The sequence below is a fragment of the Aptenodytes patagonicus genome, chromosome 1, assembly GCF_965638725.1.
Source record: "Aptenodytes patagonicus chromosome 1, bAptPat1.pri.cur, whole genome shotgun sequence".
NCBI classification, from domain to species: Eukaryota; Metazoa; Chordata; class Aves; order Sphenisciformes; family Spheniscidae; genus Aptenodytes; species Aptenodytes patagonicus.
Window position 1 is genome coordinate 27,678,192 of NC_134949.1, and position 26,895 is coordinate 27,705,086.

Genomic DNA, 26,895 nt, shown 5'->3' on the forward strand with positions numbered 1-26,895 from the left:
AATTTTCTTGAGAGGAGTATTTAGCACCAACACTAAGGATCCATGCAAACCACAATAATTCATGGAAGTGGAGACATGGAGAATGGCTTGTGTGCCTGAAGGCTGCCTAGTTTTTCTACTTTTACAGTTGCTCTAACAAAAAATGTTAATTCTGCCTTCAAGCCTTACCTGGCCCATGTCCTTAAGCCAATACAGTGACACCACTATCACTGTGGTGGTGGTAGTTTCAGGGGACTTTTCCCAGAAACACGGGCTGGATGACCTCCCTGTGCCCCAGGGCGCCTAGGTTCCAGCGGGTATGACTCCAGGGCAGTTTGCCATGTGCCAACCTGGAAGCCCCGACTGTCCCAGAAGCTCCCAGTGCCTGCACTCCCTGCTCAGCAGCACTGGACTGCCGCTCTTGCCTGTGCACATGCTCCCACTCCCAAGGCAGGGATCTCCCGCAGCCAAGAAAGCTGACCGAGGCATCTGATACCAGACAAAATCAGCTCCAGTGTTCTCACACTTTACAAAGATTTTCCTTTTAGTGCAACTTCTGGGGGGAAAAAAGTGGCATGCAAAATCCCTCAGAAAGTGAGCTTCCGGAAGCAGGCTTTAGGCAGCGCCTTGAAAGATGTGGCCCGTTTTGGGGTCTCTCTTCCCCCGGGCAGCCGAGGGACACGCAGGAGCTCAGTTGTCTGCATGCACTCTGCAGCACCTACAGAAATCCTGCAGCGTCTGGGAAAAAGACTGGAAGACACGTGAAGCACTTCCAGGGCGATACGACCTGGGATTCTAAGCTGAGCTGCTCTCTGGAAATTTGCGTTTCATACAAAGTCAGATATAATCCAATTTTGATCACCCCTGCTGTGATATTGATGGCTAATCACTCTCTGTTGGGCAGCCTTTTGGCATTCCAAGCCTCTGAGGTTTTGAAGAATAAATAAATAAATAAAAATCCTTCGAGAGAAATGTTTCCTTCTTCCTCCCTTGTAAATTGGCCTGACCTCAGGAAAAGAGTGAACAATGCCGTTCAGCCCTGGATCAGTGACAGATGAAAGGTCCAGCCACTCAAGGACTAGAAATTGACTGCCTGGTCTGTCAGGAAATGGGAGATTCTCCCAACTCTTTAATTTGATAATAGCGTTTACTTCCTGACTTAGAGGATTCTGACCTTAAAATCAAGATGCTCTTATGTATGGAAAAGCTATTGCAGGTGATTTTTAAATTCTTCTCATGTTAACTAGTTATTTCCCTCTTGTAAAAGGAGAGCCACACAAGCAAATCCCTGGTTCTAATGTAACATCTCTGGTATTTGCTGAAAGAGGGATGTGAAAAGTAGTGCCAGCAACATATTTAAAGGACGATTTCCTGAATGTGACAAAATCGCCTTCCTATAGGTCATGAAGTATTTAGAGAGAACATGAGAAATTCTGGCACAAAAGCTTTTCTGGCATTTATTTGAGATCATAGAATCATAGAATCATTAAGGTTGGAAAAGACGTCTAAGATCATCGAGTCCAACCAGCAACCCAACACCACCATGCCCACTAAACCATGTCCCTAAGCGCCTCATCTACACGTCTTTTAAATACCTCCAGGGATGGGGACTCCACCACTTCCCTGGGCAGCCTGTTCCAATGTTTCACCACTCTTTCAGTAAAGAAATTTTTCCTCATGTCCAATCTAAACCTCGCCTGGCGCAACTTGAGGCTGTTTCCTCTCGTCCTATCGCTTGTTACTTGGGAGAAGAGACCAACACCCACCTTGCTACAACCTCCTGTCAGGTAGTTGTAGAGAGCGATGAGGTCTCCCCTCAGCCTCCTTTTCTCCAGGCTGAACAGTCCCAGTTCCCTCAGCCGCTCCTCATAAGACTTGTTCTCCAGACCCCTCACCAGCCTCGTTGCCCTTCTCTGGACACGCTCTAACACCTCAACGTCCTTCTTGTAGTGAGGGGCCCAAAACTGAACACAGTATTCGAGGTGCGGCCTCACCAGGGCCGAGTACAGGGGCACGATCACTTCCCTACTCCTGCTGGCCACACTATTTCTGATACAGGCCAGGATGCCATTGGCCTTCTTGGCCGCCTGGGCACACTGCCGGCTCATGTTCAGCTGGCTGTCAACCAGCACCCCCAGGTCCTTTTCTGTCGGGCAGCTTTCCAGCCACTCTTCCCCAAGCCTGTAGCGCTGCATGGGGTTGTTGTGGCCGAAGTGCAGGACCCGGCACTTGGCCTTGTTGAATCTCATACAGATGACCTGCTCAGATCACTTGTGGTTTCACTATGCATGTGGGAGTCATGTTATTTATCTGTAACTTTGCCATTTACCCAATATCTTCACCTGAACATTGGGACTTGTGTGGTTAAGTATCTAGATATCTAAGCTGATTTCAACTGTTTCCCATTTCTGCCAGTACTGCTGCCTGTAATGGTGCTGGTGCCATTACTGTTTCCTGATCCTACTTCTTCTTCGAAAAAAGCCCAGATGAAGAACTGGGCCCAGTGTGTCTTCCCCTGCAAACATCCTAGCCCTACTGAAATTAATTCCTATTGTTTTAAATGGTGGTGGGATTTCGTCAGATATATTTCTTTGCAGGTGTGTCAACATGGAATTTTAATCAGACTTTTAATGAGTTCCCCTTCTGCTCTCTTCTACCCTTCACCTCAGGATAATATATGGCATGGAACAGACAAAGAACTTTTCAGGCTGTAATTATAATAATTAAAAAATGTTTAGTAATTTCTTTCAAAGGCGTAAACAGAGTGATGAAGTCCAATAGACACACAATGCTATTTGTTGGAACATGCATTACCTATTGTAAAAAAGTACATAGGGCTGGTCCAAATACATCCTTGCTGTCATTTTATGCAGGAAGTGAAATCAAGCCAGGGACAAACCTAACGTAATGATGCTGAACGGCACAAAACCCAGTATATTAATGAAGTAGACACTGGATTTTGTTCAACATATCCATTTCTAAATGCCTAAATTGAGAAACCTATTGGTAACTATTCAGAGAGGAAACCCCCCACAGTTCCACAGACATTAATTACTTTTGTGGGTGTTTCTAATATCAGGAGCTAACAAATCTCAAGTTGCACACCCAAGGAGAAGGCACCCCTTTTAATATCTGTTTGCATTTTTAACAGTGTAAATATCATATTCATCTACCTCAGCAGCAAAGGGATGACCCTCGTAATACCTTTGGGCTTGGTATGATAGAATATAGCTGAGATCATTTAAGGTAATATCTCTTTTCAGGGTAAATAGGAAATATGGTCTCGTTAAAAAAAAAAAGGAAACCTCAGAATGAACTTCACGCTCCCAAGTCTTTTCTGTAGAGATTGTTTGTTATCAAAATTATTTGATAAATTATCAGCAACAATTACAGTAATAAAGCATGACAGAAAATAGTTTCTAAGAACCATGCCTTTCAGCAAATAGTTGCTTTATATATCCAAGGCTACTCAAACTACTCAAGCAGTTTCAATGATAGAACATATGTATTTTACTTATGGGGCCCCTTTTTCTTCCTTAAATATGTCCTTAATGATGTGGCTTTCGATCTTCCCTCTTCTGCCACCCCTCCAAAAAGATAAAACCGTCATGAAACTGATAGAACAGAGCAGCAGTCTAGACTCTCTCCATTTCATCTTCACTAACCCTTTCCTCTATTTCACTTCCTTTTTTTCTACAGTCCCAGTTTCTTTACCATCTCTATCCCCTTCCTTTTCTTCATTGCCATTAACATTTCCCATGTTTATTTTCACAGTTCCCAGAAAATCCCCCCATTTACATTGCTGCCTCCTTCTCACCTACCAAAGTACTCCCTTTTTCAACGCCTTATTTCTCTCTGTGTTTTACAGAAGCTGCCTCTGAATACACTTTGCAATTCCCTTTCTGTAGTATGGACTATTTGCAATAAATTAGAAGAAAAATACTGAAGCCTTTATTGTATAAAATTCAAGTAAAGCTGAATATAAATTAAGCAGAAGCAGCACCAAGGGCTTCAAGCAGGAGCTGCAATACCGTTCCACCCTATTTGATAATTTTTCTCTTTAGTTATAAGAGGAAAATTTACTGTTACCTGCTTTCTCACTAACATGATTATTTCTGTACTTCCAAGAAATCATATTCAGTTCTCATATACCAACGAGGTAGAAATGGAACTGAAACAAACCTCCAGATTTGAATTCAGTGATTACTAACAATCTTTAGATGATTAATTTGAAATGTCATTTTGCAGAAAGCATAACTTTCAATTTGTCCTGATTTTCAGAAAAGAAATGATCTTGAAAGTAAGACAGGTATGAACTAAACTGCAAAATTTGAAGTGTTAAACTTTTGAAATCAAGTCTTGTGTTTCAGACTCATACCTACCAGTGAACATTTCTGTTAATTTTTAAAAGATGAAGAATTTTCAGTAATTTTTTATATTTTGGCTTTTGGGTAACCAGCTTGAACATACTCGAGTCCTCATTTTCCTGGGCCAGAAGCCAGAAAACCAGATCTCTCTGAAGTATTTCAAATCAGAAATTACTTTTTAAAATTTTATTTTATTTAGGTAACTCTCCACTCTCTGCCTATGATTCTTGAAGCCAAAACTTTTGTTAGATTTCAGCTGAACCATTTATGAAGTACTCATGATCCAAAAGCATAAGCTTTGTTTTCGCAAGAGTTTGTGACCTTGAGCAGAGTGTCAGGCTCACCCAAAACTCACACGAATGCTGGCAAAACTCGCTTTCTCTATGGTGAAACATTCCCGCAGAACAGATTTTTGAAACATGAAGTAGTTGGTATGCTGCGTGTGGGTAGGTTAAACACAGGGTAAGGGAATTAAATACAATTCCAGAAGTGACACAGAAGATAGGACAACGTCCAAGGTAATCAGTCCAGAGCCCTGTACCTAAGACAGGTGGGGAGTCTTGACTGAAACAGATTTTTAACCAAACAGTATCAACACAGAACATTGCAGAAGGGCTCTGTTAAACATATTTACTTGATCGCTGATAAACTTCTTGAAGTCAGTGCATTTGGGAGTTTGAGTCTATTTTTTTCTCTAATTGAGATGCTCCCCTGCTATGAAGAAACTGTGCTAGCTATTTACTTCCATTTCCCCCAAGGAACTCACTGTGTCAGCAGCTTCACAGCTGACCTGCCCGTGATTTTGGGCCACAGACAAGAATTTCAGTTAGAGCAGTCTTCTCATGCCAGTGGATCATACCAGTGCAAGGTGGAAAAAGTATAAAGGTAGCCAGCTTTTGGGCCCACGTGTCTGAGATGCAATGGTTGCAGTGGGAGATTTGACATATTATGTGGACTTTCTGCCTGAAAGAGGCATTTATGCTATTTTAGCTGTTTACATTAGGATGAGATGAACTTCACCTTGAAACACCTGTTGCTCTCCCCAGCTATGAAGACAGGCTAAGTAACTTGCTCGCACGTCGTTTACACTGTAGACATGTACCTGATGAGGTAACCAAGCTCTCTTGTAGAGAATTACCTACTACATAGCACCCAGTTCCAGACTTGAATCCTTATTGTTCCTCTCTTCCACACACTTTGTAATCTGCCAAAACCCCTTGTGAAAACAGGCACAAAAACAGGGCACAAAGTATTTCACTCACTGACATAATAACCTCTCAACTGATTTAGTTATCTGCCAACCCCCCCCCCAAACCAATCAACCAACCAATAAAAAACAAACAAGCCCAAAACCAGCACAGATAAAAGGGGCTGGAGCAGTACAGTTGGATGCAAGGATATGTATTTCTGTTTCAGGGCATCCTTGACGTTGCAGTGAACTCATCGCCCAGTGATGGATGCCATCCTTTGCAAGGAGATGTCGAACGCACAGGAACACAAACCAGGGCTTGGCATATTGACTGTCTCTTTCTCTAGTTATTCTCTCCATAATCTAAGTTCTTAGATGAAAATTAATCTCCTGCACTCCTTGTAAAACCAGCTCAAAAAACCACAGGATCTGGCCACAAATTTCTTTAGTACTATTATATGATTTGATTTCACATGGAAACACTTCCTCTATTTGCATGCCACGTTAAACATTACATTCATGAGCAGCTGGTGGCTCTCAAATCAGAACATATGTTTACTTTAAGAGTGGTAATCTCTTAAAGGTAGTTTGCCATTATGTGTTTATGGCCTCTTAGGTAACTATTGAAGGATCAAATGAACTAACTAGGTGGAAAAATATCTATCTTACCTTGCAAAACACGAAAGTCATGGAAGTATGGTTTCAAAACTAATGAATTACTGCACCCCTTCAAATGGGATATGATGCTTGTTTATTTTTTAACACAAGAATAACTGTAACGGGCCTGCTTCTGCAGTCTTGACTGGAGGAACGCATTCTCTTAGGATGATTTTGTTCAATGTTAACAGCATTTAGACACAAAGATTCTTGTTTCAACTGTCCAAAGGTTTTACCTCTTTAACGTAGGAAGTGCTAAAAGCAAACAAAATCTCACACCCTGTGTATAGTAGGCTATTAATACTGATTTTTCAACCTAAAAAACTGAAAATCAAGGAACGTTCCTTCCCCATTTTTCATTACATCAGTAATAAGGATTTTGCAAACCCTATTGGCTACTTCTACAAATTCCCATTTATATTCATGTTATCCCTGCCATGACATCAATACAACCCTTCAATCGCCGGGGAAGTTACACTTATGGAACTACTTCAAATTTAGTAGCAAGTTTCCACAGATATATAAACTCATCCAGTTCACATCTCCCAGTGGCTTTTGCTATTGAGCAATGAGAATAAAAATCAATGAATTATGCAGGATGGTTTCTCAGCGTTAAATTTGTTCATACATGGTCCCTAATTTGAAGTGCTAGGCAAAAGTTCACCTTGTCTTGCTAATTGATTTTTATCATGAATGTGATGAAAAGTACTTGATAAAAAGGGTAAAACACCTTGTCAAAAAAAAAAAGGTAGCATAAGCTGAGGCAGCACCAATTCATCTTATCTTACTTTTCGAGTACCTTTAAGCTTGCCTATGGGGACTCTCTTTAGGAAATGAGTTCAGAATCCGTACCAATTACATCTCGGCTTCTCAATATCATAGCATGCCAATTTAAGATTTTAAAGGTAATGGATTTGTGATAATACCTGCACACTCAAATTTAAACCCATTCAAACAAGTTATTCTGAATAAAGGACAAATGGTAAGGACTACTGATCTGTGCTGCAGGGGTTTGATCTAGAAGTCGAAATCGTTCACATCCATATTTGCAAACTGGGACCTTCATTTTAGAAGGCGTGTTAAATTAGGTACTCACCCTGCTTGCTTGCTAAAATATTCGCTATTTCTCGAGGAAAAGAAAAAAAGAGGAAGAAGGCAGTGGAGAAGGAACAAGTAGCCCTTCTCCTATGCCTTTTTGTAAAACTTTTTTTACTGTGATGTTTCACAGAATGTATCATGTAATTTAAATGTATTGGCATTCCCTGGAGTTCAGCATCACACAAGAATAAGGGCAATGTCTACGCACCACTTACATCTCACTGCAGCCATATGTTTGTGGTGGGCTTTCAGAAATAATTTTTGCCAGTAAAGCAGTTTCTGTAGGATATCAAGAACGCTAAGGTAGCTCTTAATTACAGTCCCTTCATCTCAACTCCAAAGCAGTCTTTCTGTTGTTCTATCCCCTTCCACTTCTCTTAACCTCTGCCCATTTCCAAACTCCAGTAATTAGAACCACATTGCAAAACATGATTATACCTCCCCTGATGCCCTACTTACCCTCAAAAGAAAAATATAATCAAGAAATTCTTGGACACCTAAAAATATGGAAAGCTCTGTGAAATATTTACTTGCACCTTCCATCTTTCATAATTTGAGATAAATTTACCTCAAGTACTTAGCAACTCTAAATAGGCTGTACGTGATAACTCCTTAGCAAATCAACTATGTACCAATCCGAAAATTCAGGCAGAAAAATGTAGCGCTGACTTTTCTGAAAATTCTCATGCACCCCAAATTATTTGTTACACTTGCTTAATATCATTTGCATATCTCCATAGACCTAAAACAAAGTGCAGAGCACCTTGTATGAAGTCACCCAGCTTCAGTGTCCTGTTCTGCTGATGGACAAGAACAGGCTATTCACGGTGTGTCAGGAAGCCCCAAACCTATGTATATGGCATTGTATGACATGACCCACATAGAGTAACCTGTAGTATTTTATTGGCACTAATGAAGACATAGGGAAAAGACATCAAATTTAGGAATTGGACTAGGTCTTCAGTATGCTTCCTCTATAGGGTGATGGTGGAGATGGCAAAGCAAAGGGGGCATTTCGCAGGTATGTTACTTTTTGCAGTAATAACACATCTATTTGCCCACTGGGTCAAAGAAGATGGCTTTGTATTCCCAAAAAAGTTTTTGTGAGCATGGGGCTTGGAAGTAAATCTCATTTAGCCACTGTTAAGAGCTGTATGTTAACTGACTTTCAGCATATGTGCAATAAGGAAATAAACTCTCTTTTATCACCAATCCTTGGTTCACCTTGAAAAGCCCATATAAGAACTAGACTCAGCAACAGGCCTACATTCAGGTGGACTATATAGCTATCTAGGAAAGCTGCAGAGAAGGGGGCAAAGTGAACTCCCTTAGGCAAAAACCCTCTGGTACCTCTCCTTTCTGAAGAATGAGAACACACACAATCCCAATCCAACAAAGAACTAACCTTTGTCATAATAAACCCCTAAAAGGTCATACTGGGGAATGAACAGGGAATTACTATTTGAAATCCATCCTTCAATCTGCCATACTAAGTCCTGTTTGGTAACTAAGATGAGAAAGCTAACGAGACTAAAAAGCATAAAAATAGCAACAAGGTAATGCATTTGGCTTCCTTCCAGTCCATTCTGCCTTCTCTTCAGGCCAGCCCAATTTATTCAGCTTCAGTCCAGAAGAAAATATCCTTATAAGTATCAAACTTGATCTCAAATAATGAGCCCTGTTAGGAGGTGAAGCATATCATTCTGCACAGAGCTGCACCAACACAGATCAAAGCTGGCTTGACTGAGCCTGTTTGGAGAACAAAGGAGCTGCAGCCTATTGAGACACCAAGCCATCCCACCAACACCAAGACACTGAGCCATCATTAACCACCTTCTGCTCTAGTAAAAGCCTGGGCTGGGAAGCCTCTTTGGGCAAGGACAGCTTTGAACTGCTGAAGCCAGTTGTTTCTCGGAGCTTTGGCATTAACTACAACTTTTAAGACGGGGGTTAAGGACTACTCTCTTTCGAAAGCCTGACACAGAAGTTGTTAATTCTCCTGTCTTCAGAAGCTTTCAAAGAAGATTTCCAGCAAACCACAATTCAAACACAAGCTGAAATGGCCATAAACATATAAGAAAAGATTACTTTATCGCTTAACTATACCCTGCTCTGAGATAAAGCACAGTAACCTCATCTTATTTTTAAACAGACTAGCTATTGTTTTCTTGCCTGACTGGCACTAAAGGTAAATATGTTTCACTGTGTGGCCTAAAGACAGATCCTATTCAGCACAGTTAAATATTTATTGTTTTTGTCTACATGTTACAGACAAAATGCCTGATCTTAAGCCACAGCAATAAGGGTGGAAAGGTCTAAAATGCTGGCTCCTTTTGTATCTTGCAATGTGAAAAGATCTCTTTTCCTACACTACCTTCTGGCAACATCAAACACACACAAGGACACTTCCACGTCATTGTACTAATTGTGGGCTACATGACACATAAAGATTGATCCTACAATAATTTCCAGTGTGAGAATTTTCAATGTGCACAGAGAAAAACACAACTTCAGTCAAGATTTTCCTCTAAATAACTCAGGTTTCTGGCACAGAGTTCTAATTATTCCTGGAGCCATTTCTGAAGTGCAAAAGAAAGGAGGAAAACAGGTTAATTTCCAAGATTGTAAGGAAAAGCTTCTTTATGGGGAAGAAACATGAAAAAAAATTGGTAGGAACAGTACTTATTACATCATTTCTTTAACATTAATATGTTTACCCGGGTTTTAATTAGCAAGGAAGACTGAGAAAGCAGACACCTTATAATATCTGAGCCAGCTTTTTTAGCTCCTGTTATGTAAACTACCAGAAATGGCACCGTCAGCGTATCTCCCAAGGAGCTGGCAACAGGCTGACTTGCAATTCCACAAAATTGGGATGCCAGGCTGAGTTCCTGAAATCTCAGAAATGTCTCGCTTACTTAAAGCTCCACTCCCTGACTTATTCTTTGGGGTTTTTCACTTGGGTTGGGTCACAGGTCTTAAGAGTTCTAGCTGACTGACCTCTTCTAGTTGGCAGGCTTTGATGACACTCTTGTATCGGTATTCATCATAGGATACACCAAAAATTATGTTTTCTTTTATTGTTCCAGGCATGATCCAGGAGACTTGAGGTGAAAAGGATATCCTTCCACTGTGTTTAAGTCTACCCTGCGAAGGCTCCAATTCGCCCATTATCAACATCAGAAGAGAAGTCTGAAAAATCATTAACACTTGGTTAATATACCAGAGATCTGTACAACCATAAGAAATGCTAAACAAAATGAGAGTCACTCTGCTAAGTCACTTAAATGGTACATTTGTCTTGTAAAGAGTGTCCCTATAAGTACTGATCTAGTACAAGCTGCAATTAGTGGAGATTTTCATGATACATACGGTTCTGAAAGGCCTCTGAAATGAGAGAAACTTCATTCAATGAACAATAAAAATTGTGCAAGATATCTTGTAAAAAAAGCACGCTGCTGCAAAAGTATGTATTTTTAATTAAACTTCCAGTAATTTTACAAGGTAAAAATGTGAGTATCTGTGAGACATATACAGACATAAGGTATTAGTATTTATGGAGAATGTTATCTGATTTTTAACATTATCAGTGATTATTTTGTTTGTTCTTTGTACAACACAATTCATGTTTACAACTTTGCTAGTGTTCATAAGCCTTTTACCTGTATTGCCTTGAAAAATGCAATTTCTTTGTGTGTGTGTATACAGTTACTCACAAACTGCTCAGTGTGATCTGAATTTTCCTCTGTAACTGTTAACTCATTTACGTGAATACATGACCTAAGTATATTTACTGTTTCCCTTCATAAAAGAATTGATTGCAATTTCAGTACTGACATGTTATAATTTCAAAGTTAATCAGTAGCTTGTAGTAACCTTGTCACACATCACTGGCTACTAGATCAAAGAATAGAATTGAGAAATACAAGGAAAAATATGTTACAGAGCCATTCCAGTGGTGTTCTTATCACTAATAAACAGTCAACAAAGCTGGGACGTAACAGCCAAAGATCTAAAAATCTGTCTAAGTCACAGTTTCATGCTGTCAAGCCCAGAGATCCTTTGACAAGTTATACAATATGTGGGGGGAGTCTCACAAGATTCTTTCCATTATACCAGAATCTGAATTTTCCAAAATGCTGAGTAGGAAGTTTCTGATCCTGCAAAGGACAGCCGCTTAGCATGTTTTGCACACTGGATGTTAAACTACTGTATCTTGTGCCATATAACATAAATGGGAAAAAAAATCAAACCCAACCCTATCTAATATTGAAGCAGTATTAAAGAGCTGATGTCAGGTTTTATACGTGTTATAGATAAAATAAGTGTGCAGTCTGTTTCACAGGCCTGACAATTCCTGGAATATATAGTAACAGCCTCAAGCAATATGAAGGAAACAAATTAAGAGGGTGTAAGGAAAGGAGAAACTTTTTTTTTTTGGGGGTAGGGGGTGTAAACCTTATTTTTTGTAAATCTTTCAGATAATATTGTAAGCCTGTTATCTTTATTGCCCTGAAAAGTGCAAATTTGTTGTATGTATATACTCACATAAACTGCTCAGTGTGATCTGAATTTTCCTCACTTTCCTAAGTAGATGAATAAAGGAGATATACATACGTCCTTCAGCACTTTCTAGTTGACATTTTTGTATTACAAGTATCAGCTTTAGCAATAGCCATCTGAGATTATCAGCAACATAGGAAAACTATTCTGTTAATTCAGAAGTATCACAGTAAAATACACCTCAACATATCAGCTTGAGGACAACCTCATGTCCTGAGTCCCTTGCTCCTTCCTATTGGTATCATTACTGAAAAATAATACAGAAGCCTTGATTTTGATATTGAAATTGATGGGTCCTTTGCCATTGATTCCAACAGAGCAAAGATTTTACCCAATGCAAGTAAAAGAAATCAGAATATGTTCACCAATAATTTGTTAAACAGGAAAAGAAAAGTTGCCAAACGCATAATGAATGTTTGCTTGGACTTTCACATCTCCTCAGAAAACCCAGTCAAGATGAAAGACTCATCTAATTACTTGCTGTTCAAAGTGAATAAGTGTATCACAGCTCAACTTATTTTATATTAATGAAGTTAATCAGATGTATTATCTGCAAACTAAATGTATTGATAACATTTTGGGGCTCTAAAATGATGATTAATCTAAACCACAACTTTTGTTAGAAAACCATCAGTTTCAGCAGCACCTCCCCAGGCTTTCACATGGGCCTCAGGGAGCCTGTCTGAGTGAGGAACTGTAGGAACCGGAGCACAAGTGACCAGATATACCACATGTCCAGGGCATGCGTCTTAGTTACCTGGCTAATCAGGCTTGCCAGGTTACTGACCATCTTGTGTTCAACTTTTTCCTTAAAATGTTAGCAAGGCAGGGAAAAAAAAAAAAGTCTGCTTTCTAGCACACTGAGCCATCTGGATACCTATGCTACGTTCTCCAGTTTATTGTTTTAAAGGCAGGGAGATTCTCACCATGAGCATTAACCTTAGGTTTCAGTCTGCATTATTGCTGCAAATCCTCTTTTACTTCCGATGGAAAAATAGTTTCGTAATTTAAATTGCTATTTCCTTATTAAGTCTGTATCCCTGTATGTACAAAAAATATCCAGCAAACTCTTTCTCATACTGGCCACAGAGTAACACTTCAAATAACTATTGGCCACTTTATTGAAACTTACAGTTTATTCATACTTTTTCCTGCAGCGATCATTTTTACAGCAAGCACAGGATAGCAAGAATACAGTAACAATACAGAAAACAACACAATATTATTCCTTAAAATTATTAGGACTTTTGTTGAAAGAACAGAAATAGAAATACCTTGCCTGCTCCAGTAGATCCAGAAACAGCTAATAACTGTCCCTTCTCAATCTTGAAATTTATATCCTGAAGAACAGGAGAGGCATGAAGGGGAAAATTACTGAAGAAGAGATTGTTGTCAGTGCTAGGAGCTTTGCTGTTGTTGTTTTCCTGGTTTGCTTTTACAAAGAGCTCTCCAATTCCCTGCAACATGCACAGATGTGTATTTGTATGTACATAAAAAATAAATAAAACATGCATATGCAGACATGTATATCATACTATGGACTTATGAAAACATAGGAACTTACTTTTCTGATGTTACTTTTCCTATCAATAACATATTTATTATATTGTTAAATATATATATTTTTAATGTATGTATTGTACTTGCTCCTAAATTTGTGGATACAAACAAAGTTTTTTTTTATTATAGAAATGCTTTCCAATGTTTATACATGCCACAGCCTGATCCTGCTTTCAGGTTGGCTTAAATCAGAAATAACTACTTATTACAGGCCTTAACACTTATTAAAAGGTCTCTTCCAAAGTTTTTCAACCGTGGATAATTTGATATCATGCATTATTTACTTGCCATATATTCCTTGCCTGCTGATAGCTGAGGCCCGTTAAAATGAAGGAGTGTAGGCTGCTCTTTCTAGAGAACACCAAGGCAAATATCGGTAAAAAAGATACACTCTGTATTTTAATTTAGTTTGGTTAAAAGTACTAACCTCATCCCAAAAAGCTGTTACTTTGTCCAGCTCAACCCCAGTGGTTGTTAGATTATACTCCAGGGATTTATACTCTTTTTTCAGTAAGAAATCCTAGAAACACCATGAAAGCAGATGAGAGGAAACGGTAAGGGATGACGGCCGTATTACACAAAGCAGATGCCAACACTGAGCACTAGCTAATATTTCTGATGGTGCTATTGCACTGTAGTGTTTTTGAGAGAGGCATAAATATAGCTTATACAACATCTTTCGGATGCAGAAGGAAATGTTTTTGAAACTACCAATTCCTTCATTGCTAGTGAAAACATAACCATAAATGTATTTGGTTCCGGTTTAGAAAGAATATCAAAACTTGGCATTTCCTTTGCTTTCAGGACTTGTATCAGGCAGCATCACCCCTTTGACCTTAATCCTTTTCAAATAAAGCTTTGTTTTTGGAGTAGGATGTGGAAGGTCTTACTCTGGTAAACAGTGAAACAAAGCAGCTATGTGCTGCTATCTCCCTATTCCAAAACTGCAAGAGTTTAAAAGAGTTGGAATGATGTCTCTACCAACAACAAAAAAAAAAAGGCAGATAATGATCCTGGCCAGTGCAGCACTGAAGTAGAGTAATTTCAAATGACACAAGTCAGCAACCCAATGCTTGTGCTACCTTCTGGGATAATATTAGGAAAAAAGAGTAAGCCTATGCTAACATAGGAAAGATAACTTTTCTATTCCATGATTTTGTTGTCTGTCGGTACTCCCTCCTCTAAATTGTCTTTTAAATTATGTGGAACCAAGTAGATCTAGTGGACAAACTAAGCAGATGGTAAGGGGGAAAATCAGTTCTCTACAGTAAACTTGCAAATTTCCCGAGTAGAACAAGCAAAAGGGAAAAAGCAGATGATTGAAAGGGCAGGAACCAAAAAACTGGAAGGCAAAACACACACAGTTTATGCAAAAGAAGGAAATGATAGCTAGGCTTTCATAACAAAGGCAGTGGGGTCATCCAGTGGAGTTGCTGGAGCAGTGATAGTCAGAGAAAGCACACTGATCCTGAAAGACTTCATGGTCTAGAAAACATGGGTCTAGCTACAGGGCAAATACAATAACCATGGGGACATATCTGGCTCAGTGAACTCTTTAAATTGATGAGGAAATTAAATCAGAGAAATGTATGAGTGGTTTATTTTTTTTGTTTATGTTTCTTGTGACAAGTAAAGGGCATCGGCGTTCTGGGATTCTGTGCAGTCTGTCTATGGGGTCTATACTGAACGTGCCACAGAGAGATGACTATTTATGGATTCCAGAGCACCCACAGACCTAATACCCCAAAGACAAGCATTCAGCAAAATGAGGGCAACGGTATGACAACTGGGCTTGCCAGTTCTGTGACAGGGTATAGGATACGCTCTTCCAGGAAACAGGAGAGACAAGACACCTCCACTAACGCCTAGGGAATCTGAGAGTATAAGGACTGCCTAAATTGGGACCCAACAAGGCAGCCTTCTGAATGTTGAATAGAAAGGTTTATGGCTAGATTTCTCAAATTTTCTGCCCAGTTGAAAATCATAAAAATCCAATACCTACTTCTTATTCTATATTAAAGTTCAGATTTCTGATTAAGATCTTTACGTTCCATATTAGGCATTTTTATCACACTAAAAATAATAAAATGTATATTTTACCAGAAAAAATCTATTAAATATGTAAAAAAAAAAAGCCTAAGATTTCACCCTGAAATAGAATAAGAATTCTTTTCCTGAGGAGTGATTTCAAAACAGCAGATAAGAGAGAGAGAGTTAATGAGAATTCACCCTGATTTGACTCTGCAGATAAGCCTCTCATGCTGGTATATGAGCAATTAATCTCAGTAGGTAAGGTAGGTAATAATTATTTGACCGGTACCTTAATTATGTTTGCTGCTCATAATGAATGAGATGCACATTTGCATAAGATGCACAATCTCCGGCTGTTCTTGCCACTAATAGCTAGGAAAACAGAAGATCTGTGACTGCAGCTACTGGAAGCCATGCTATATAAAACATGTACTAATTTTGTAATTTCTTATCTGAAGGAAAAACGTCTCTTAAGCACCACAACTCCTGATATATTTTTATTACGTTCCTTACTCTGCAATGAGAAGAAATAACTAAATGCCACTGTTTCAAAAAAAGCAGCATGCAGGTAGCATGAGACTCTTGTGGTTATGCTGCCTGGGGAACCATATAACAATATCAAGATTTATAATGACATTTCATGGTGTGTAGTCAAAGCAACATATAGTATATTCGGAAAGTCTGCTTAAATGCTGTGCTTTTGTTGATCAACTGATAAGATAACATGCTATAAAGAATTAGCTTACGTACTTGGGAAGACTTTAGTGTATGTACCCTACCTGTATTTTGTTTATTGCTCCAATAGAGTCATACCAGGTCTGTACAGACCCGGGAAACTGCCTGGTCACTGTCATTCGAAGAACAATGCAGAAGGAAATGGTGGTAAATATTTTTCGGAGAATAATTCCTTTAATCACAGCATATGGAAGCACAGCTAAAAACACCACAAAAAAGCCTGAAAAGAAGAAGGCTGAGCTGTTGAAATATCTCACATAAGCAGCTTTTCGGGTTAGCTTCAGTTCAGTTCTGTTAAAAAAACAAATACAAATAATTAGTATAGGATTCCACAGTTTACATCTTACAAATATTTTGGATGGAACTGTTGGTAAAACGATTAACTCAGAGGCTCATTCATCCTTGATATTTTCTAGGATTGCAGTTAAAAAGCAAGATTCAAAAGAATTTTTGGACCTAAAAAATAACTGGAGCCAAATTTTGGCACCAATGTTCAGACATGTCAGACAAAAAAACAATGATCTGTGTCATGATTTAGATACCTTATAAAACCACAAGCCTCTACCATTCCTGGCATAACCATCCTTAGGCATCTAATGCTGTGGTATATGATACACTACCAGAAGCGTCATCCCATACTCATCTGGTCATCTAGATAGATAACTCTCCTAGAAATAAGATACTTTGAAATGCCAGATTTGCTATACGTGACCATAAAAAAACTAAGAACAATCCACAATCCAATTATAGTGTCATCTCCTTTTGCAGAGCACCCTACTAACAGCTTCATCCATGAAGTAAGGTATCAGTTAACCTCAGCTTGAAGAGGTGGAAGGCAGAGAGTCTGCTCCCCCCCCTTCCTTTCTCCATAGAAGCTCAGTCTACAGAGCAGCTTACTGACCGCTGTGCAGTCAGGAACGTAACTGGTGATTACTCTTAGCTGCTTCCACGATGTCTATGCGTCTTACAGCAAGCACTAAATAAAAAGAGAAACAATCCAGCGAGTGCAATTCATTTTCTGAGTTGATAGCCCTAACTCACAGTGCTGAAGCTTTCTGTTGACTGCTCTCATTTTGACCCCATTCACTTCACGTTCTCCAGGTGCCCGGCAGCTCAGCTTTGCCTGAACAGAGGCATCTCTGCTGCAGTGAAAGAGCAATTGCTCTGCTGCAAGAGCCATTAACGGGGGCTAGAGATGGAGCTAGACCCCAAGGTGCCCATTAATGGGGTGAGTGCTTTAACCACTGGGGTACTGTGCAGAAGTTCACAGTCACATTGGTGATGGTAATACCTGGTGTTGCAAGGCTGAGCACCACAATCTTTATGTGTCTTCTGGTATTGAGCCAGTGTCTGCATGCAAAGTCCATCCAGGATATTGGAGCTGTGTGGAACCCCCTTTCAGCTCCACACTACGCATGCATGAGACTTCCACATGCATCCAGCATCTTACCAACTTTTGTCAGCCAAAGTGTTCTTAAAAGTCCCTGACAGAAAATCTGAGCTCAGCCAGTTTTGGAGCAGGGTGCCTAGCACTTCTTGTTAAGTATGTATTTCACAAGAGAGGCCTGAAGAAAGTGGCCAGGCATGCAGGTCACCACCACAGTAGTAGCCACTGCCCTGGAGAAAGGGCCTTATAAGTCCCTCCAGAGCTTGTATGAGACTGTGGATGGCAGCACTGAATAGGGATAACAAAGATTTTTGGGCTTGCTGCTCGTCCAGTCCCACACAAACACCTGGGCAGAAGCTACCAAAAATCCCCCCAGTGCTGAAGCACACAGCCGCTACTCCAAAGAGGGAAAATCAAAGCACTAACCCTTTTCAGTACACTCCCAAGTACCAGCCACAAGCTGGCCCAGACACAAGCAAAAGTTTTCCAGAGGTGGGTCTGTCTTTGATACGGGCTTGAGAGCTCTGTAAATTAAGCACTCATTTGGGTCTTGCTGATGCTGATGCAATATGGGCACTTGGAGAGAGATATAAGGGACACTATGAGCCTTGTGCATGTATAGAGTTTAGACCAGTGTATGTCTGGTTTTGAAGTGATGCTGCAGGAATCAGTACAAATACATGAGCTTGAGATTCTTTGCTTTAAAGATGTATCTTCTGCTGACAAAGTGTAGACACTTCTAACCTTGAGCTTCACCTTCTCCAGTGCTATGCTATGGTTCAGGGGAACAGTTTGGCACTGTGGTTTTTTACTTCTCCGAATGCATTGCATAGCCCATAGGAGTGCAGGTATGTTTATTCAGACACCTGTTACGAACAGTTATCAGTACAGACTTCAGAGGAAACACAGGAGACAGTCCATATTGGTCCCTCTGAAGTGTCACAGTTCGCCAGGGAAGTTTGCCTGCAGCAGTGTTACACCTGCAGGATGGCCAGCCCTGGCAGCTCAAGTCTACCAGAGTAAGGGCACAGGTCTACCTAGTTCATTAGAGTTGATTAAACTGGGTTGCATCAGAAAATGCCAGCATGCAGAAGCAGTTTGGTAATGACTGAGTTATAATGCACTGTTGCTAAAATACAGGCATGGCTTCACACACAGGGTCTCGTTTCCTACCAGCTTAACAAGCCAACTGATTGGGAGGCCCTGCAGAGGTGGCTCAGCAAGCAAAATTCAATTGAAGCCCTGACCTTCCCAGGTTGACCTGCTCTGGTGATGTCTTCATCAAGTGACCTGTTGGATCACTCAAAAAAATATGGTATTTTGGTGCAGAGAAGTAGAAGAGAGATACTTTGATCTTGTAATATTGCTAGTATTCTTGTCTTTTCAAAATCCATGCATAATATAATAAAAATCGAATTCCAGCATTACAAAATTCATTATAAATTATTGTAGAAAATACAGATCATAAAATGACAGTCCTTTTTCCAGGTTTCTGTGACCATTTTGTGAACTAAAAGTTATTTAACTCATTTCTACAGGATTTGCTCACAAGATGTGGTCTCAAATTTCCTAAAAGCAATGCATGTGACTAGTGACACCAGGGGAATCCTAACCTGGTTCCATCCTCGAGGTGGAACTCCCGGTCTGAATTCAGACTGAGTTTTCTCTGATCGTTTACAGCAAATCATTACAAATTTTAAGATCTTCCTTATTCTAAAGGTAAAGAACACTTCACTTTCCCTGGATTGTCTTTCAGAAAGCAGCTGAACAAGAAGGCATTTGTGTAATAAAATCATTTCCTCTCTTTTATTTACATGATAATATGACACATATTTCTTTTATTTTCTCAATCACACACCTGGCACAGAATTTTAATTGTCTGTAAAGGACTAAACAAACACACGGGACAGCTTTAGTGCAGCGTTACCCATAATCAATATGTCACTTCTCCTCCCTTCCCCCAGGACTCCCTGTCGGTAACGAAGACCTCCTTCTCATAGCTCTCAGCTAACTAGGTTAGCTCTTATACCTCCTTCCTGCTTCAGGTCTGGTAGTTCCAGTTCAATCTCGATATTAATTGAAGAAATAAGCATTATACAAGGCTATCTACAGACAATAAATGTTAATGCAATTGTGCAGGATGAACATATGAAGCTGCGCTACTTTAATCCTTTCACAGATTGCATGTAACATTTAAAACCAGCTTTATTGCATTTCTCATAAAATGGCTGCAGAGGACTCATATTATTTCCTCCACCACAGAATAGGAAAGTCTGTGAGGCCTTAAGTAACCACCATCACAAAAGGGCTTTTTATTGTAAGATGAGGATAGGGTTGGCCAGAAACAAACACAGATGCCACAATTGTTTTACCTGTGCAAGCTAACTACTGAAATATCATTATAACAAACGAGGAAGCAAATAAAAAAAATAAAAAATCTCACCTCCATAGTGAACTTGACAAATTGGGAAAAAAACCAAGCTGCAGTGTGGGAATACATGGTTAGTTTATGGAGGATTAATATTTGTGTGCTTTACTTCTTAAGTAACAAGACCACAGATGGTGTTCATAGCTACTTAATTTTTTTTTTCTGAGCACATAAAAAATTTGACCAACAAATGAGAACACTTACTCACGGATGCTTTCAATCATTTTTTCCATTGCATCTTCCCAACAATAGGCTTTAACTGACTGTATATTTTCAATTATTTCTGAGGTGATGACAAGTCTCTCATTGATCTTTCCTGCCCTCTTATTCCTACAAAGAAAAAAGGCAGTAGGTCAAGCTTCATCTTTTTCATCCTGTATAGTTAGTTTGTATCCAATTATATCTTATGAAAACACTTTCCCTACATGCCTATGCTTAAAATGTTTATTTTAACAGAATTATTATGAAGAATGTGAAAGGAATTATTAGAAATCTAATAATTGTTTTATTAAAGAGAAAATACAAGCTCTAAAAAGAATAAATCAAGTCACTAACAAGGAGTTTTAATTCTACAATGCATTATCACTATTTACTGTACATGAGGCCTTCATTTTGTTAAGTTTAGACAGCTGCTGCTAAATAAGTAAAGGCTTGTCCGTGACTTTCCCGACACAGCCAACACTCTTTGGAGCCCTCTTTTGTAACAAAGTCATAACTAGAGACCCTTAATCAAGTGGTACAAACTTCTTAAACAAACGTGTTTCAGGAAAATATATTGAAATATTTTAAAACAGTCTCATCACCTGTATTTCATCATCCTTTGTCCCAGCCAGGCTTGGAAAAAGGCCAGGACTATTAGAAAAGCAAGTCCAGAAAATGCAGAAGCTTCTAACATATCCCAGAGCAGTCCCATCAGCAGTGCCACTTGTAAAGGTGCGATCCATACAAAATGAGCCAGAGCAAGACCCTGTGGAAGCCCACAGCAGAAAATAATAGTAATACAAGTTACAGATGTGTTCTGAAAACTACATGAAAAGGAGGAAGTCATAAAAGTGACAGTTTGAAAAATGTAATGAAGAATGGTACAACTATTTCCAGTAGTAAAACAAGTTTATAAAGGAGGATTTGTGATCCTGAGCACATAGCATTCTGGGTGTTAATTATGACAGCAGCACAGCAATACATATACATTCCACACCTAAACTTTTATTTTTGTAAGGCAAAGTTCAGTCTGCAATTGTATCTTCGCTATGTACATGCACGAGGAAAAACCCCAGCTTTGTAAAAGTAAACAGCATTTGCCATCGATGCTGGCTTTTTCAACCACTACAAGATGAGAAAAATACACAGAAGAATCTTCTGAGAGTGATTTAATCTGATATAGGAGACAAATATTACTTTGGTGAAGAGATGACTGTTGGGTGAACACAACTAATTCAAAACAGATTGCTGCCTACTTCAGTCATGTTCCTTCACATTGGGGAGATTTTGGACTGAATCCTATGATCAGGCTGCACAGGGGTCTGTGTCACTGCAGCTATACTGCTGCAATGATAAGGCACTTGTCCTAGCTTGTTCAGCACTAGCTGACATTGCTCTATATAGTAATGCAGTGCTTAAAGCAAATACACCCTACAGTTCCAGCCACGTGTCCACAGTCTCTCTGGTCTTGCTTCTTTCATACAAAGCAAATCTCATCCTACCAATGGGCCGATTAAATATACATGCTGCACAGAAGGTCATAGAGTTTCCAGTCCCCAAAGCCATTAGCAGGGATTTATCTCTGTGTCTTTAACGAAAGAGAAGTTTTACAGGAGACTCTGGAAGTATTATCTAAGATGGATGTGTTGGGAATGATTCCTAATAAGGTCTTATATCAACACTTATTCAGACTTGTAGGAGAGTGGGTAATAGTAGCAACGGGATGCTGAACATCATCGCTTGTTCAATGGCAGGAACAGACTGGATGACCTTAGTAAAAAGGTATGGTGGTCAGGAAAAGAGGATGGAAGGATTGAACCAGCAAGTTCTAACCTCTATGAAACCAACTGCATAACCCAGAGGTTTCCTGGCAGGTTCTCACTGGACTGCAGAACAAGCATGTTTTTATGGTATACCTGTTTTTTCGGTTTCCTCTACTAATCAGCATAGGAGATAAAGGATGTCATAAGTATCAGAATGAGCATTTCCATGACCATGTGCCAACACATTTTCTTAAGGTAGTGATTCATTTTATATCTACAATGAGCACTCAGTGCAGTCTGTCATTTATGCTCCTTCCTTCCTTAATATTTGTCATGAACAACTTGAAGTATTGCATTTGTATTTGATGGATCACCAAGTGGATTAAACAACCGATGACGTACCTCATCAAATTTGTTCAGATTGTTGGAAAGAAGACTGACCAATTGTCCAGTACTTATTTTATCTAGAACTCTGCTTGACAGTTTTAAGATCTGTAAAAAAAACCAAAACCATAGAAAAATGGCCATGTAACTCATCCCCATAAAACAGAATGAATACAGATAAAAATAATAGGCAACGGTACAGAAGTATAAATAACAATTCACTTATCTGCTTATGCTATAAAGAAAGTCTCATTAAACTTGTTATTTATGTCACTTGAATTTAATATAGCCATTAAATTGCTTTACAAATATTGATTTATTGACTTAGTCCTTGCTTTCTACTGCATATTTTATGTATATAGATATATATGCAAATGCAAGTTTTAATTAAGCATGCATGCTGTGTGCTGCTGTGCATCCTCAGAAATCTCCTACTGTGCCTATCTTGACAAATATTTTTGAAAGATGTGTTCACAGTGAGCTTTATACTAGAGTAACTAACGTGTTTGTTTAAATTAGCTGCTTTTGGTATTGGTAAAAGCAAACACCTTTTTAAATCTTTGGATTTGTGAACATGCGATACATCAGTATCTGTTGATTCTTCAGGCTACAGAGATCTCACACAGTATCATTCAAACTCAATCCCTTCTATGTTATATTTATTGTTTCACTCTTCACCTCTAATCCTCTTTTGAAGATATTCTTTGGCCACCAGCATATGTTATTCTTCCTTTGCAATACACGTGCATAACAGGAGCAGAGTGGTAGAACAATTAAGGCATTTCACCACATATCCAGCAAGTCTGAACTCACACAGAGGCTGACTTCAGTCAAACCAGCTGTAGACGAGTATTTAATTCTTTGGACTTAGGAAATGGAGAGCTGTCAGGAACTGATGTTAGCCACATTATTCTTTTGTGTACTTTATGTGCCTTGACTAACAAAACTATCAATCTTCCAACAAACTGGCCTAAAAGTTACGTAGGCTACAGACAGAGGTTTGGCTTTGAGTGTAAATGAAACTATTACCTTCTTATAAATCAAGCTAAACATAGCTATCCTCATTTGCATTCCTATATGATGAAGACCAAATATAGCAGGGTGTATGAGTAGTGTTCTCACAAGGAAGAGAAGGCACAAGCCAATGGCCAGGTAGTAGGCTATGGATCTTTCGTCAGAGTTGTCTGGATCGTAGGAAGCTATTATTCTTCCCAGCAGAAGGGGTTGCACAGATTTGGTGACTTCCTGCAGATGGAAACAAGAGAAAAATAATTTTGGTCAGTAGTTTGTTCATTTTTTTCAAAATGGTTAACATTTTAATTTCAAGTCCTACCAACTGAGATTTATAGCTTTATATCTTAAATGAGGAAGCCAGGTCTGTTTGCTGTGCAAACCACAGAAAGTTGCAGTAATTGCACAGGAGAACAGACAACTCACTGCTGTCTTAATCCGTGATGCTCCTGCAACTCCATCAAAGCAAATCTAGTTTGTGAATTTTGTTTGATCATTTTCTGCAAAAGTGACAACTGAGATTAGCTTCCACATTTACTTTTCAGAGTTGTAATGGATTAGCCGCATCATATGACTGAATCCAGTTTAGAGGCTGGATCTCCCTTTTGGCCCCTAGGGAACAGTTCTCACTGCACTTCACTGGACTTACAGGACACAAGAAGACTCAGAGCTCCTGTAATGAACACCAACAGAACAACACAGTGAGGATATAGCTAAAACATAAAGTAAATGGAAACAGCAACAGAATAGAAGTATAAACAATTTGGATCATCCTACCCAACAGTTCTAGACATTGTATCCGGGGTTGTAACAAAAGCAGGATGAGAGGGCATAAATGGTAGCGGAGGCAAGTTTAATGAAAGTCCAAGGGAGAAACCAGTCCCTCCTGTATTGGCAGCCCCAGCACTTCCATTCCCGGGATGAGCAACATGGTACAGAACCAGAATAGGAGAGGAAAAAGAGGGGGTATCAGACTGCTAAACTGCAAGGCATCCAAATGATCTGCTATAGCCCTGACTTTACCTTAGCCTGCTATTACATTTGTCCCCAGCCTCCTTTTCTGTCGTAATTAAACCCCACTAGCATTATCTCACCTTTGCCTTCCATTTCCCTTCACATCCCTACTGTTCTCATACTTCCACTCCTATAACCTCATCCTTTTCCATCTCTGCCTCTTGCCCCCTCTTTCCTTCCCCAATCCTTCCCCAAGAACTGCAAAAATCATTGGTGTGCTGCAGTCTAACAATTTACCTCACCTTCTGCATGAGCTTCCGAAGGGTATGAAGTATGTATGTGCTCCTTTGCTTCACTTTGCTTCGCTGTTGTGCTACACTATTTGGTATAAAAATACTTAGTGCTAAGAACTTTGATGCATGTCTCCTTATCCTTCTTTCTGTTGTGTCTCAGCAGAAAGTATCTGATATTTCAAAAATAGCAAGAAACTATTGAATTCTTTTTTGTACAGATGTGTTAAATTTTGCCAAAAAGTTATTAGTACTGCCTTCCAGCTGAAAACCACACAAACCACCATACAGAGACTCAGAGAGAAGTGAACTAGTGAAGTTCAGCTGTAATTAATGTTTTACAGTAATAAACAGATTGGGAAAATCCCCTTTAATTTTTTTCCTTCTCTTTTGGATTCCTTTTGGTCTTTTATACAAGAGCAATCCCAAGTACTTCTACAACCTGTACTGTAACCCCTTTTGAATGTCACTGTTGTTGGAGCCGATATTCATCATTCACTTCTGCCACAGAAGAGATGAAATTTTACATCTCAAATAGCATACCTGTGCTATGCACTACATTTCCCAAATTAAACACCAGTCTGCCCCAACACAAATGCTGTAACCCTGGAGCCGGCTTTGACAAAGGCTTCACTGTTATTAGTAGGCAAAGGGAGGAGTGTTTATTAAAACACACATGACCCAAGGCAGCTGTGCTTAGACCATCTGCATCCCGAAGCAGCAAACCAAAACTCCCCAAAACTCACAAAACACAAAACAGTCACCTCTCAAGGACAATGTGGCGCTTTCATACTCTCAGAGATTCCAAGATAAGCTTTTATATATAGGCTTAAAATAGCAAGGTTTTTTTTTTTTTTTATTTAGTCTTATTCCAGTGAAAATGCCACGCTCTGCTGCTGTGTTTGTTGTGACTATAAAGGTATTGCATACGTGCCTAGCTCGCTGGAAAAAAAGGTGATTTACAGACTAAGGGTAGAATAATGTCTGGCAATAAGCCAAATCATTTGATACCTCAGGGGGCATAAAAATCCACTGGTTTACAGTGGAGATTTATCAGCTTGCTTACCAAAGATATTCTTATCTAGTCTGCATACAAATGAAAGCAGAACTACCTGGTTTGCATTTTTCCTCTTGTAGCCTCAAAATTACCCACTGATATAAACATGGATAAATAAACTGATTAGAATGATCGGCCTAAAAAAAGGAACAGGATTTGTGCACCTAACAGAAAATCCAGTTTTCAAGAGTCGTGTTTTTCCTTCTCCTGTCCTTGCTTTTCCCACTGCATTCATCATAGGCCACTGAGAAACTCAGAAATGTCCCCCTCAGAAACCTTAATTAAAAGAGCAAAGATCTGAAGAGAAATGAGAGTATGACACAGGATACTGTGCTAATCTGACCTGGTATGGCTGTTCTTACGCAATGAGAACTTTTACATTACGTGTATCCCCCATATGCTCAATCACTCTGCATTTGAAGACAATAATGCACATCTCTGTTTTGGCGTATGCTCAAGAAGTGCTTCGGGACTTTCATATCCCTCCCTGCCTCCTTACTCACACCCGTGACCTATATGCAAGAACTTCAGGAAATCCTCATTAGGGTCCTTTGGGATATGATACTAAAACCATTTCTAAGTTAATGTTAGCAGCTGCTGTGCCTGAGTGGAAATACAGATTTCATGGGGATGAATATAAGAGAAAAATGTAAATCGAATCAAACTGATCCTCACAGCAAAGTACTCAATTTCTTAGCTGGTATCGTGCTAAAAAGCAAGATTTTTGTTTCACCGCCATACCACCTTTTCTTTAAATTGCAAGACACATCTGCTGATGAGGTGAAGCGTTGAAGCTGTTTCGAACAGCAGGGGAGCAGATACATTAAGTGCAATAACTCAACTTGCCTAACACAACACTATTTATGAGGGAGAGCCGTAGTACTCTAGGGGGCCAGAGCGCAAGTGTCCACCCTGCAATAACATCATTACCTACAGCGTGTGAGGGGAAAGGGAGAGACAGAAAAACTACTAGACCTAATGAAAGCAAAGCTGTGATGCCAGTTGCAACGACAACTACACAAACAGCAGGGATGTCAGCAGAGTTTAAACCACACTCCAAGAAAGGTGCTGTGAAAATGGCTCAGGGATTAGACAAGAGAAGAGCTGAAAGGAAAGTGAAGTTTAAAAGAATGCACAACTTGGTTGCACCTATGCCAGTACGGCACAACATCCTGTCCCCGTTCAAATTAATGGCAAAGCTCCCATTCATTTCCGTGAGCAGGGCCTGAAAAGAACACCAG

General features: G+C 39.5%; 1 protein-coding gene across 1 annotated transcript in view; it reads right to left on the bottom strand.

Annotated features, from left to right (window-relative positions):
* CFTR (CF transmembrane conductance regulator) overlaps nt 1-26,895 on the bottom strand; it is a 93,841-nt gene that overhangs the window by 47,672 nt on the left and 19,274 nt on the right. The window contains exons 4-11 of the mRNA XM_076328642.1: nt 23,372-23,587; nt 22,361-22,450; nt 20,798-20,961; nt 20,199-20,324; nt 16,224-16,470; nt 13,841-13,933; nt 13,128-13,310; nt 10,291-10,482 (exon numbers count right to left, since the gene is read on the bottom strand). Of these exons, the coding sequence (XP_076184757.1) occupies nt 10,291-10,482; nt 13,128-13,310; nt 13,841-13,933; nt 16,224-16,470; nt 20,199-20,324; nt 20,798-20,961; nt 22,361-22,450; nt 23,372-23,587 (1,311 nt within the window). The remainder of the gene's footprint in view (nt 1-10,290; nt 10,483-13,127; nt 13,311-13,840; nt 13,934-16,223; nt 16,471-20,198; nt 20,325-20,797; nt 20,962-22,360; nt 22,451-23,371; nt 23,588-26,895) is intronic.